Source organism: Neoarius graeffei, chromosome 13 (genome assembly GCF_027579695.1).
Source record: "Neoarius graeffei isolate fNeoGra1 chromosome 13, fNeoGra1.pri, whole genome shotgun sequence".
Lineage (NCBI taxonomy): Eukaryota > Metazoa > Chordata > Actinopteri > Siluriformes > Ariidae > Neoarius > Neoarius graeffei.
Window position 1 is genome coordinate 37,921,230 of NC_083581.1, and position 13,528 is coordinate 37,934,757.

Below are 13,528 nucleotides of genomic sequence, written 5' to 3' on the forward strand. Positions count from 1 at the left end.
TAAAGCAGTAAATAACATTGTTTTTACAAGCTGCTAAGACTGGTAAGAGTATGGAAAAAACGAGGTTGCCTTACAAAAAAATTTAATTTATTCAATCAAATTTCCCAAAACAATGGTTAACAAAATGTGAACGTTTGTACCTTTTTTTTCAGTCACATTCACCCCAAAACACAATAAAGACATCACAATATTGTCTTTCTACTCCAAATATCAAACAAGATACATCATATTATAATAATGATGCCCACATTTGTAGTTTAATCACCTCATGTGACCTGCTCGCAACAACGTCAATTCGGTGTAGGTATCAGATCTACAGATCAGCTCGGGCTCCGGCGCCTGCTGGCGACGTCACACTATGTGATTGGCTGGACCGTTTGAAGGATGGCGTACAAGTTTGTGGTTGGTCTGGACAAATTACGGAAGTAGTTATCGCGGGATTAGGTTTCGTGGGATTTCATGTCATGTTCATGTCGCGCGCGTTGTGTTTTTGTTGAGCACAACTTCAAAATAAAAGCAATGCACATTCAGTCCATGCATGAGGTAAAATTAGAAAATACGTTTATTTTGTAATTTCTAATTAACCTTACGCGGGCCGGTCAGAATGAACCAAAGGGCCGGATGCGGCCCGCGGGCCGTAAAATGCCCAGGTCTGCACTACACCATGCACCAGGCTTCTGTTATTAGTACAATATTTATTCACCATTCGAAATCAATCAATTATACTTTTTTTCTTTATGTATAGATCCTAAGTTACATTTTATTCGTTTCTTATTTTCACTCATTAACTTATATTTTGTTATCTGCAATTGACATTGTTTATATTTATTTCAGTTATGATACCTGTTAGTTTAATGTATAATTTTGTTACCAATTATTATATTATTATTATCTTTGTTATTATTTGTTATTATTTACTATTGTTAATGTAGTTACTCTCTAATTTGTTAAATTTGTATTAATTACTTGTTAACTTAAATGGGGGAAGACTTAGAACAAGCCATTGTGCTTTTTTTCTTCCCCACCACGTTTTCTGTTTTTGTTCCATTTATGTTTTCTTGTAAATCTCTTTTATCATGTGCAAATAAATAAATAAAACTGGGCGGCACGGTGGTGTAGTTCTTAGCGCTGTCGCCTCACAGCAAGAAGGTCCGGGTTCGAGCCCCGTGGCCGGCGAAGGCCTTTCTGTGTGGAGTTTGCATGTTCTCCCCGTGTCCGCGTGGGTTTCCTCCGGGTGCTCCGGTTTCCCTCACAGTCCAAAGACCTGCAGGTTAGGTTAACTGGTGACTCTAAATTGATCGTAGGTGTGAATGTGAGTGTGAATGGTTGTCTGTGTCTATGTGTCAGCCCTGCGATGACCTGGCGACTTGTCCAGGGTGTACCCCGCCTTTCGCCCGTAGTCAGCTGGGATAGGCTCCAGCTTGCCTGCGACCCTGTAGAACAGGATAAAGCGGCTACAGATAATGAGATGAGATAAATAAAACTGTAAACGTTTTCCTAATTACATATTAATTACATTTAACTTAAACAACGGTTCCTTTTAAGAATCGTCTGGCTGTCTTATTGGAATTTAATCAAAAGCTCCTAAATTTACATCACGTTGTAACTCTGTGGTCTCAAAAAGATTTACTGTGCATGTGTCCACAAATCCTTATTTCAGTCTTTGCAGCTTTAACAGCCTCTGTTTTGTTCTAACTTTGTACTAATTATGGACACGAATGTGGGTTAAACTTGAGTGGGGCTCAGACACACGCCTTTGTACTCCTCCGATGGGTTTAGTGCGAGGAGATTAGAAAAGCGCAGACGTTTCAGCAAGCTCAATCAGAATGTTAAACAATGTTTAACTCCATCCACATGAAGCCATTTATTTTCAGAACTTAATACAAAGGCATTGTTTTATCATTGCTACTTAAACCCGCTTTTGTTTCTTCACAAAAAAGATATGGGTGTTCAGTGCCTCAGCGTTCTAGCATGGAAATGAAATCATTTGTAAGCCCACTTCACCGTTATCTTCCCGTAGTGACGTGAAAGCTGATGAGGTTTTGACACACTTCTTGTCAGAGGCTGTTATAGCATTGTGCATTTTGTGCGCGCAAATTCCTCGCTGAAGAAAAGGACAGATGGGAGAGTGTTATGAAATTTTGGTTTTATTGTTTGAGTTACAGACCCTAATACTCACTTTTCCAAAAAAAAAAGACAAAAGGCTTTATTTGATTCAACCTCTAAATGTGCCAAGGCTTAGCGAGCTGAAACACATCATCGTTCTCCAAATATTATTGTTCTCTGAATGGATTTTTTGAGTCTGAAGGCACTTGGACTGACTCTCAAAGCCATCAATAATCTCATTGTCCAGTTAAAGCATCTGTTTATCTTGAACTTAGAAAATGTCACTTTCATATATCACCATCATATTTATCCGCCGCATGAATTTGTGTGGTCCTTTCATCGGAAGGCCTGTCGAAATCCTTCAGCGGAGACATGTTGCAGACTTTATCGGGTGTTATTGTATCGGGCAGGGTAGGTGTTTGAACCCCAAAGTTTAATTATTTTTCCGGCTGTGGAAAAACGGCTGCGTGTGGCTCGGAGACGCTTTTAAAACACCTCCGTGTCCTCCTCAGAGAGTTGATCTGAGGACATTGTCAAGGTGGTGTGCTACTAAATGTTACCCGAGGGGAGCTCAAAAACAACCAAGCCTGCAATTAAAATGCCTCTTACACTCTGCAGGAATTACCAAGTCGGTTTAGACTCCAGCACCGATGTGTATTTTGGCAGTGTGAAATTGTTTTGTCAAGCCCTTAGGTGCTGGAATATTGTGTGCTTAAGATGTTTTGGACACTTTTAGCACCGCAGTTGTTTGGAGTATGTATATTGTATGTCCCAGTCTGCACAATAAGAACTGTTTTCTTTCTGCTTTCTCCACAATTTGGTTTTCCCAATTCCCACCCAGTAACCGACTCTTCGCTATGACATGACAGCTGCTAACGGGGGAGGGTGGGGCAAGCACGTGTTTCCTCTGAAGGCCAATTTATGCTGACAACCCAGTCCTCGCAGACGGCGTCGCAGATGGTGTCTGCGTAGCCCCCCCACCTTCGCAGACGCTCTGCGTGCACCTCCCAAAAATTGTGACCACCGCAGAAGCCTCGCAGACAGCGTCGCAGACAAGACGGCTCTGATTGGTCCACTCTACATCCGCTGTACACGCACTTCCGCTTCCCTTCTTTCCCGGTTTGGTTTGTTTTCACGACCGCCATTTTTAAAAACACGAGCGAAGATAGAGCAGCATGAAGAGCAGTTGGTCGAGGAAGTGAGGAAGTACGGACATCTATACGACTCCAGTTCTAGTCATTATAAGTAACCAGAGGATAAACACTCCACTAACCACACCCACCAACTACTCCTAGCGATTTCGCGACTTCGCGCCCCCTTGCGTTGCGGCGGTGAATAACATCGCGCACGCCTATTACTCCCCGCTCAACGATAAATTACAACTGTCTGCGAAAAGCTATCTGCGAAAGCCTTGTCGCAAGAGCATACAGAGGCCTTGAGACACTTGAAGCCTACCTCAACATTTTTAAAAACTGATCCATAACACACTCAGAAGAAGGCGCTATCTGCCCTCTTCCACATACATGAGCGCACAGATGCACATGGTTTCTTGACTGAAATAAAAAAATGGCCCTGATTCTCATACTGTAGGTGTTTACAGCACACTTAGCACTGCATGACTCTGTAATATACAGCTGCAGGAGAGTAATGATTTTTATTTTTTTTGCAGCCTGGTTTCCATCAAATCGTGCGCTCTGATTGGCTCGCGAGCGGTCCGGAATCCTACTATCCGGACCCCGGTTACGGACCTTTGGCAACTCGCTCGTTCACAACAACAACAAACATAGTAGCAATTTTTTGTCAACATTTATTTTCGCATTTCTCAGTATAATAGCATTAATTTTACAGCATGGATAGCGATAACAACAGTGTTCACAGCGAAAGCGAGTTTTATTTTTGGAAAATTCCGAGCTGACGTAGCTTGTCAAACAGGTTTTTGACGAGCTTGTAGCAGGTTTGTTCTAAATATGGTTTCCCTTTCAGGTGCTCTCATTTTCTGTTAGAATTTGGTAAAGAAAAAAAAAAATTATTTACCAGCTTAAGGTTGGTCCGTATCGTGAAATACCGTGACCTCGGCCTTGAAAATACTGACCGAGGCCTCTGGGCCGAGGTCAGTATTTTCAAGGCCGAGGTCACGGTATTTCACGATACGGACCTCCCAGCTGGTAAATTTTATCTGTTCAGTGTCACCGAGAAAAAGACGGGTTCTCTTTTAAATCTAGTTCTTCCTCATGGTGTTTCAAGGAGGTTTTTTTTCTTGCCAGGGTCACCTCTGGCTTGCGTGTTAGGGATAAATCTAAACTTATATCTACTGTATGCTTGGATATTTGTAAAGCTGCTTTGTGACAATATTGCTGCATAAATGAAATGTAATTGAATTGAACTGATTGGCTAGTGTCGCAGTTTGAAAAGTTGTAGAGAGAAAATAAAACATTGTATATTCAAAATATCCATCATGTGGATGAGATTAGCGCATACGTGAGCGAATAAATTACGTCCTTGATTTGCGTTCCACCTTCAGATCCATGAGATATTCGACTGTCCGGCATGTGACAAGAAGTTCATCTCAACCAATCAGCTAAAGCGCCATATGATCACACATTCAGGTATGTTCAAGCAAAAAAGGAGAGGAAAGACTCCCCTGGGAAATGGGAAACCATTTACAAGTGTGTGTGTGTGTGTGTGTGTGTGTGTGTGTGTGTGTGTGTTTGGCCACCAGAGAAGCGACCCTACACCTGTGAGATCTGCAACCGCAGCTTCAAGCGCTTGGACCAGGTGACGGCTCATAAAATCATCCACAGTGAGGACAAACCATACAAGTGCAAGCTGTGCTGGAAGGAGTTTGCTCACCGCAACGTCTACAAGAACCACAAAAAGGTGTGTGTGTGTGTGTGTGTGTGTGTGTGGGTGGGTGTCCAGGGTGACCGTCCAGGGTGTATTCCCTCCTCGCACCCAGAGTTTTTTTATTTATTTATTTATTTTTCTATTTTTTTTTCTGTGTGTTTGTGTAGTTTGATGTTTGTTTGAGTGTTTTGTCCGCCGGTTGTGGTGTAGCTCCGGACCTAGTTTTGGGCGTCGGTTCCCTCCAGGCCTTGGTTCGCCGTGGGCGATGCCTGCGCTCCCAGCTGTGGACTGCAGTGAGCTCGTTGCTCATTTTACTTCATGGTTGTCCAGTGCTCTGTGCTTTAACGCTTGGCGTGATGTTCCGAGCGATGTTGCTCGGTGGTGTCGCGGCTGCTGTGCAGGTGGTTTGGGACACACCAGCGCTCTGCGTGGCAGAGCTTCTCTGCTCGCTTTGTGGATCCATGGCGTGGTGTTTGAGCGATGTTGCTGACGGCGTCACGGCGGCGGTGCTGGAGATGTGGGACTTGTTTTCGTGCGCCTTTTGGTGGGACTGTGGCTGCTACACTGCGGGAATTACATCCTGACCCCTACTTGGTGGACATTTTACTTTTATTTATTTATTTATTTATTTATTTATTATATATTTTTTTCTTTGTCTACTATTTATCTGTTGTCTGTATCTGTGTGTGTGTGTGTGTGTGTGTGTGTGTGTGTGTGTGTATGTGTGTGTATGTTTGAACTTCCTGTAAAGCGTCTTTGAGTACCATGAAAAGCGCTATACAAAACAGATGTATTATTATTATTATTATAATCTCCGTCTCCACCATGACCTTGTCCAGGATAAAGTGCTTAGTAAGGATGATGAATGAATGAATGAATGAATCACTAAGCTTGAGCCTGTCACCATTATTACATAATCACCTAAGGGCAGTTAGTTGAGCTGATTGGGTTTAGTCATTAGATTCCATATAAATAATACATTATTATCTGAAGCTTGGCGGCACGGTGGTGTAGTGGTCAGCGCTGTCGCCTCACAGCAAGAAGATCCGGGTTTGAGCCCCGTGGCCGGCGATGGCCTTTCTGTGTGGAGTTTGCATGTTCTTCCCATGTCCGCGTGGGTTTCCTCCGGGTGCTCCAGTTTCCCCCACAGTCCAAAGACATGCAGGTTAGGTTAACTGGTGACTCTAAATTGAGCGTAGGTGTGAATGTGAGTGTGAATGGTTGTCTGTGTCTATGTGTCAGCCCTGTGATGACCTGGCGACTTGTCCAGGGTGTACCCCGCCTTTCGCCCGTAGTCAGCTGGGATAGGCTCCAACTTGCCCGCACAGGATAAGCGGGTATGGGTAATGGAAGAATGGATGGATGGATAGCTGAAGCTTATCTTGTAGACATTTGTCGAGTTAGCATGTTGCTCGAAAAAAAGTAAAAAAAAAAAAATTGACTGAAAAACGTTATTTTCAAAAATATGTCTGAGATATACTACATTTCTGATAAAAACCTCATCAAGGTTGTTTGAGACAGAACACCAAGAAGCCTGGAGCAACCCACCTACACTGGATTTAATGCTGCTCCTCGCTGTAGCCGATATCAGTCAAGAAACATGGGCTTAAATCCAAGATCAGAATTGCATGTGCCTGAGACACTCACGTTTGTTTTAGGCAAACTCCACCCCACAAACGCATAATTCTTGTGCAAGTCCTGAATCTGTAGTTATGTGTGAAGTTCTGGTATGAAATCCTCATTACATATGCATAACTCAGCCCTGAATAGCACTGAGAGGCAGGCTGAGGAAAAGATGGTGAAACAAATGGAAGGCGAGAGAGGAAGTAAGATGGCGGCAGTACAACCAGACAGACAGATTGTTGGTGAAATAAGGAGCCGTAAGCCTCTTATCTTAATGGAGATCATCAGTCCAATCAGCCACTGTGGAGCCCATGCCAAAGCTGCAGCCAAGCCCTGACCCCTGCTGAGCCCTACTGACCTTCAACCTTTACTCCTGTGGATAGTGTCAACCCCAAAACCGCACATGGCTCAGAGTTCAGAGAGAGAGAGAAAGAGATAATGAGAAATATGTCTGTTAATCTATTAGCAGTGCAATTATTATTATTATTATTATTATTATTATTATTATTATTATTTTTTTTTTTTATTAGGGGTCCAAGCACTTGAAATCATTTTTATAGTACATCTTTATTACTGTAGTATTAGTAGTGGGTTTTTTTTCATTCTCTCTCTCTCTCCCTCTCTCTCTCTCTCTCTCTCTCTCTCTCTCTTCAGACGCACTCAGAGGAGAGGCCATTTCAGTGTGAGGAGTGTAAAGCTCTGTTCCGGACACCATTCTCCCTCCAGCGCCATCTTCTCATCCACAACAGTAAGCTACACGTTTGATATTATTAATATAAGCACTAGACACCATCACTAAACACAGATCACGTGCTAATACTGAGCAGTGCTGATGTAACCCAACACTCACTTGAGTGCTAATGGATCAGACAAGTGGTAATATCACACACAGTGCTCACCACAGATTCAATATAGGGCGTGTTTAAACTGCAGGAACCTTTCGAGAAACTCCTGACCTGCTTCAGGAACTACTAACCCCATTTCCAGAAAAGTTGGGATATTTTCCAAAATGCAGTAAAAACAAAAATCTGTGATTTTGTTAATTCACGTGAACCTTTATTTAACTGACAAAAGTACAAAGAAAAGAGTTTCGATCGTTTTACTGACCAACTTAATTGTATTTTGTAAATATAAATGAAGTTAAAATTTGATGCAGTGCAACACAGCCAAAAAAAAGGCGGGACAGAGGCAAAATAAAACTGAAAGGTTTACAGGATATTCAAGTCACACCATTTTGGAAGATTCCACAATAAGCAGGTTAATTGGTAACACGATTGGTATAAAAGAGTACGTACCAAAGGCTCAGTCAGTGCGTTTACATGCACATAGAGAAAATCGAATTTCTGCCGTTGCTCGACTGAAATCGAAGTTCTAAATGCCATGGAAACACCTTAGCTCGGCTGAAATCGAACCGAACTTGATTTCTCGTAATCGAGCTACACGACCTAGATTATGCGATTGTAGCCGAGCTACTTAGTGCATGTAAACCCTATCGAGCTACGTAGTCGAGCTACTTACGTCAGCACTGCCCCTTCCGGAAGTGACGAGTGACGAGACCACAAGCGGGAAACACAACAGCCTCGGTCGGCATGACAACGAATCATGACAACGGCATGAATCTTTTCTTTTTGTGGCATTGTTTGCACTGTTAAAATTTAGCTCACTTACTGTATCACCAAATACATCTGTACAGCTGTTGCATAGCTGTGAATTGTGTACATAAACAAGTCATTGTATTTGTGTGTGTGTGTGTGTGTATATATAGATGTCCAACATCTGAAGAATGTCAATAAAAACAAAACAATTGAACTTTTTGTGTGTTTATTAAGACATAAGTTAAATTGTAAGCAAAAAAAAAAAATTTTTTTTGTAAGCAAAAAATGGACTTCAGAAAAATATACAATTGTGCAAAATAAGATGTCTTACAAAACAGTGGTCTGCACAGGACAGTTTGTAGCCATACAGTCTGTTAGAGCAAGCCGAACAGCTTGAGCACGGAACTTGTGAACACGGAACAGCCAGTGTTGCCAGATTGGGCGGTTTTAAGTGCATTTTGGCAGATTTTAACATGTTTTGGGCTGGAAAACGTCAGCAGTATCTGGCAACACTGCTGATAACTTTGTTTATACTCTTGAATAGCTCTTCTTCATGATGACAACTGGAAGTGTACCAACACGATGGGGCGTGTAGCGTCACCTGTGGCTCGGGTGCACAATGCACCTCACACAATAGCTCGATTTCCTTGTGTGCATGTAGGATTGGATTTCTCTGGCACCCCTGCTGGGACCCTTAGCTCGATTACCAACAGTAGCTCAATTTGGATGTGCATGTAAACGCACTGAGTGTTTGCAAGCAAGGATGGCTGTGACTCACTTCTTTTGCCAAAATTCATGAGAGAATTGTTAGTCAGTTCAAAAAGAACATTTCTCAAAGCAATATTTTAGGTGTTTCAGAATCCACAGTACATCATATTATGAAAAGATTCAGGGAATTTGGAGACATTTCAGTGAGTCAAGGGCAAGGTCGGAAACCACTGTTGAATCTGTGTGACCTTTGAGCCCTCAGGCGGCACTGTCAGAGAAACAGTCGTGCTAATGTGACAAATATAGCCACGTGGGCTCAGGAGTACTTCAGAAAACTGTTGTCGCTTCACAGAGTCCACTGCTGCATCCAGAAATGCAACCTGAAACTGTATTATGCAAGGAGTAAGCCATTCATTAATTCTATGCAGAAAGGCCACTGATTTCTCTGGGCCTGAACGCAGATGGACTGAAAGACAGTGGAAATGTGTGCTGTGGTCAGATGAGTCTTTATTTCAGCTTGTTTTCGGGAAAAGCGGACGTTAAGTTCTCACTGCCAAAGGTGACCACGACCATCTAGCCAGCGTTTGTGATGGTATGGGGGGCATCAGTGTCCACAGCATGGGCGAGTTGCATGCGTGTGAAGGTACCATTGATATATTGGGGCATACATTTGGATTTTAGAGAGACATACTCATCAAGGCAACATCTCCTCCTGTGAAGTCTATGCTTATTTCAGCAGGACAGTGCCAGGCTTTGTAGACACAGAGTGCATGTGCTTGACTGGCCTGCTGCCAGCGCAGATCTGTCTCCTATTGAGAATGTATGACGCATCATAAAGAGGAGAATCAGACAATGGAAACCACAGAATGTTGAGCAACTGAAGTCTTGCATCAAGCAAGAATGGGCAAAAATTCCAACTGCAAAACTGCAACAATTGGTATCTTCAGATCCTATACGATTAAAAAAATGTGATTAAAAGGAAAGGTGATGTAATACAATGGGAATAATGTCCGTGTCCCAACTTTGCACAGTGAAACTATTGAAAATCTTTTTTTGTACTTTTGTCAGTTAAATAAAGGTCCACATGAATTAACAAATCACAGATTTTTGTTTTTATTGCATTTTGGAAAATATCCCAACATTTCTAGAAATGGGTTTAGCTCGTACATGGCGTCAGACAATAACAAATCAATTGTTGTTGTTTGCATTGCTAGGTGACTCATACTGCAACTAAGTACCTGTGTTAAAGTTCTTACCCTTCTTTAATTAAGGGTGGTGCTATAAAAATAAAAGACTGTTTGTTTGTTGATCAAATCCCATCATCACTTTAGTCAGACAGCTGCTATTTGGAACAAAGCACACTATGGCTGCATCCCAATTTGTATACTACCCTACCAGGTATCAAAAGAGTACACTACAAGTAAGAATGATGGTGTGCAGTTTGGCACGTAGCCTAGCTAGCTAAAATCTCACCAGCAGTACAACAAACCGATCTTAAATAGCAATGTACGGTAGCGGTTGTCAGGCAACAACTGTTTCTCTGTTCAGCTGGATGTAAGCAGCAACATCATAGTTTTATCATACAGTTTAATGTTTTTGATTCAAGTTATTATTAATTTAGCCAGCAGTAATATTTTACTGTAACTGATATTCACCTATTTGAATCCCAAAAAAATCCTGTATTTTAAAACTAGGCCTTATTCCAAATGGCCAAATGGCTTCCTGTTCACTGTTAATGTTGACTACATGCCATTTTGGTGCCCATTAGTTAACTGGGATTCAGGTTCAGAAAGGAGGGTCAGGCGGCACGGTGGTGTAGTGGTTAGCACTGTCGCCTCACAGCAAGAAGGTCCTGGGTTCGAGCCCCGTGGCTGGCGAGGGCCTTTCTGTGCGGAGTTTGCATGTTCTCCCCGTGTCCGCGTGGGTTTCCTCCGGGTGCTCCGGTTTCCCCCACAGTCCAAAGACATGCAGGTTAGGTTAACTGGTGACTCTAAATTGACCGTAGGTGTGAGTGTGAATGGTTGTCTGTGTCTATGTGTCAGCCCTGTGATGACCTGGCGACTTGTCCAGGGTGTACCCCGCCTTTCACCCGTAGTCAGCTGGGATAGGCTCCAGCTTGCCTGCGACCCTGTAGAACAGGATAAAGCGGCTAGAGATAATGAGATGAGATGAGAAAGGAGGGTCATCCTGTCGTCGTCTCTCTCTCCTCCCCATTTGTGAAAAACACTGTTGCTAAGCAACTCGGAAATACAGAAGCCGAGGTTAACAATGTAGCTAGCTAGCGTATATTCGTTAAGTCTTTTATTCAGACGTTGTAAAGATACAGTGATAGTGGAAACATGATGATATCAACATTTGCCTCACATGTATTGGTCTGTTGTGAAGAAATGGCTTTGTATAACTAAACTCACACTGTAAGTACACTTCGCGTTGACTGATGAAGGTACAGTGATCATGAAAACGAGACAGAATCATCAGGAATCTCAACATTTACCTCAGATATGTTGGAAAATTGCTAAGAAAATACTTTTAACAATTAAAATCTCACTATAATTACAGTTAGCATTGACTGCTAGAGGTCCAGTGATGGTGGAAACATGACAAAAATGTCAGGAATATCAACAGATATCTCATATGATTCACCTCAGGAAATACTTTTTTCGAATGACCGCTGAATGAACTTCGAGAAACATCATTTCATCAACTCAAAGCTAGAAGGAAAAAGGGGAAATACAGAACGTACTCTTCAAACCCCACTTTGTCTTCCTTTCCCACCCCACTATGTGTGGTGTGTATGTGAGTGGACCTGCCAGGATGGAGCTGCCCCCCAGTCTAGACCGATGGCACAGAGATTATAGAGCCGCAGGCATTTCCTGCTGTCCTCCCCAGGGGCTGATGGCTGTACCCGTTGGCCCAGGAGGACTCCGCCTGCAATAGTCTTCTCCATCACACACACACACAGGGAGAGGGGGGATGAGAAAGGAAGATGAATATTTCTTGACTGTAGCAAAGATCTATGCTCTCTGATTGTGTGTGTGTTAGAAAATTCAACATATAAATTCCACACACACTTGACAATGACATTACTGAAGCAATTACAGTAGACGTATACATTAGTGCTATATATGTTTTACAATTTCCTTTCTTATAATCCTCTCAAAATTTTTGTGTTTAAATGGAAATGATTTATGCAAACAGACAACATTGAAGCACACAGATAAAAATCATAAGCTTCCTCTTCCTACTTCGGTTCTTTTCAGAGAAACTATTTTATATCACCTCTTTTTTCAGTTCGGTTTATTTTTTTGAATTTGTATAGCACTTTCAGCAATAGACATCATCATAAAGCAGCTTTACAGAAATCCGGATGTAGTTTTCGGTTCCTATTGTGCAAGCCAGAGGTGAGAGCGATGAGGAAAACTTCCTGATCTTTCTTGCGAACGTGTGATGGATTTTAGAAAGGAATTTTTCATCGGCTGAGATGCATGGTTAGGTTTTAATAAAAAAGCACGAACTTCTGAGTGTTGTCCAAGATGTAACCATGACAATGGGAGTATAGTGGCATGAGGATGTAGACATGAGAAAGAAGAAGGTTAGCTTTATTAAAAGTTTTTTCAGGATTTTCAATAATGTGCATAAAGCCTCTGTTTTTAAATGCTGATAAGTCACCATCTTTTTTTAATCAAAGCAAAATAACACTAGGGGGAAAGAACTGAAATAAATATATTGATTTTTTTTTTCTCTCCAATGTATAGTCTGGATAATATGGTATATATTTTAGTGCTAAAGGTTTAAAAATACGTCCTGTTACTTGGAGATTATATTACACATGCATTTCATGGCCTCTTGTACATCCCGGTTCAATGGCGTGAGTAACTACCTGAGTGATTGCCTTTAGTCTTACTGATTAGTTAACTGGATCCTTGATGAAGAAAACATTCCTTTTAAAAAGCGATGAGTGACACAAATAGCCGAGACCCCGCGCAACAGTAATAAGTGATTCAAGATGCTTTTTTTTTCTGTTCACAAAAATGTCCCGCTGCATGATTCAAGCCGTTTGGAGTCTGGTCCAAACCGTAAAGAGCGTGATGAATGTAGGAAACCCTTTCACATAGAACAGATTTTGAGGCGGTGTTTCTTTCTGTGGTAGCGGTTAAGAGACTGCGCCAGTAACCAGAAGGTTGTGAGGTCAAATCTCAGGAGTCCTCGAACAAGAATTTTAACTTTAAGCATGCAAATTCGGACAGTTTAAGTGGTATGAAAAGACACAAAGTAGGGTCGGGGTGGGGTTAGTGATCATGTATTAATTTCCGAAGAGCTAAATGCGATCCCAGTTAGATCAAAAGTTCTGCCAAATAAATAAAATTACATGATTTTTTACTAAACGTTGTACCATACTGTCTTAAGCCTTTTTCAAATCTGATTATATTTGTCTTTCTAGATTATGCTCAATGCAGTTACAAACTATTACTAGAAGCACTGTATGGGGGAATAAGCCTGGATCTGGAATAGTATTTGCTGCATTTTTTTTTTTTTTATTGTTTGCAACTCAAAGCAGAGTTTTAACAGACACGGTTTTTCCACCATCCATATTTTTGTGGAACATTTCCATTATTTTGTGGTGTTCTATAAAATTGAAGCGAGGGAAAGGC

The 13,528-nt window shown here is 41.8% G+C and overlaps 1 protein-coding gene across 1 annotated transcript in view; it reads left to right on the plus strand.

The window, feature by feature from the left end:
- prdm5 (PR domain containing 5) overlaps positions 1-13,528 on the plus strand; it is a 151,932-nt gene that overhangs the window by 53,199 nt on the left and 85,205 nt on the right. The window contains exons 9-11 of the mRNA XM_060936812.1: positions 4,628-4,712; positions 4,826-4,983; positions 7,228-7,321. Coding sequence (XP_060792795.1) covers positions 4,628-4,712; positions 4,826-4,983; positions 7,228-7,321 — 337 coding nt within the window. The remainder of the gene's footprint in view (positions 1-4,627; positions 4,713-4,825; positions 4,984-7,227; positions 7,322-13,528) is intronic.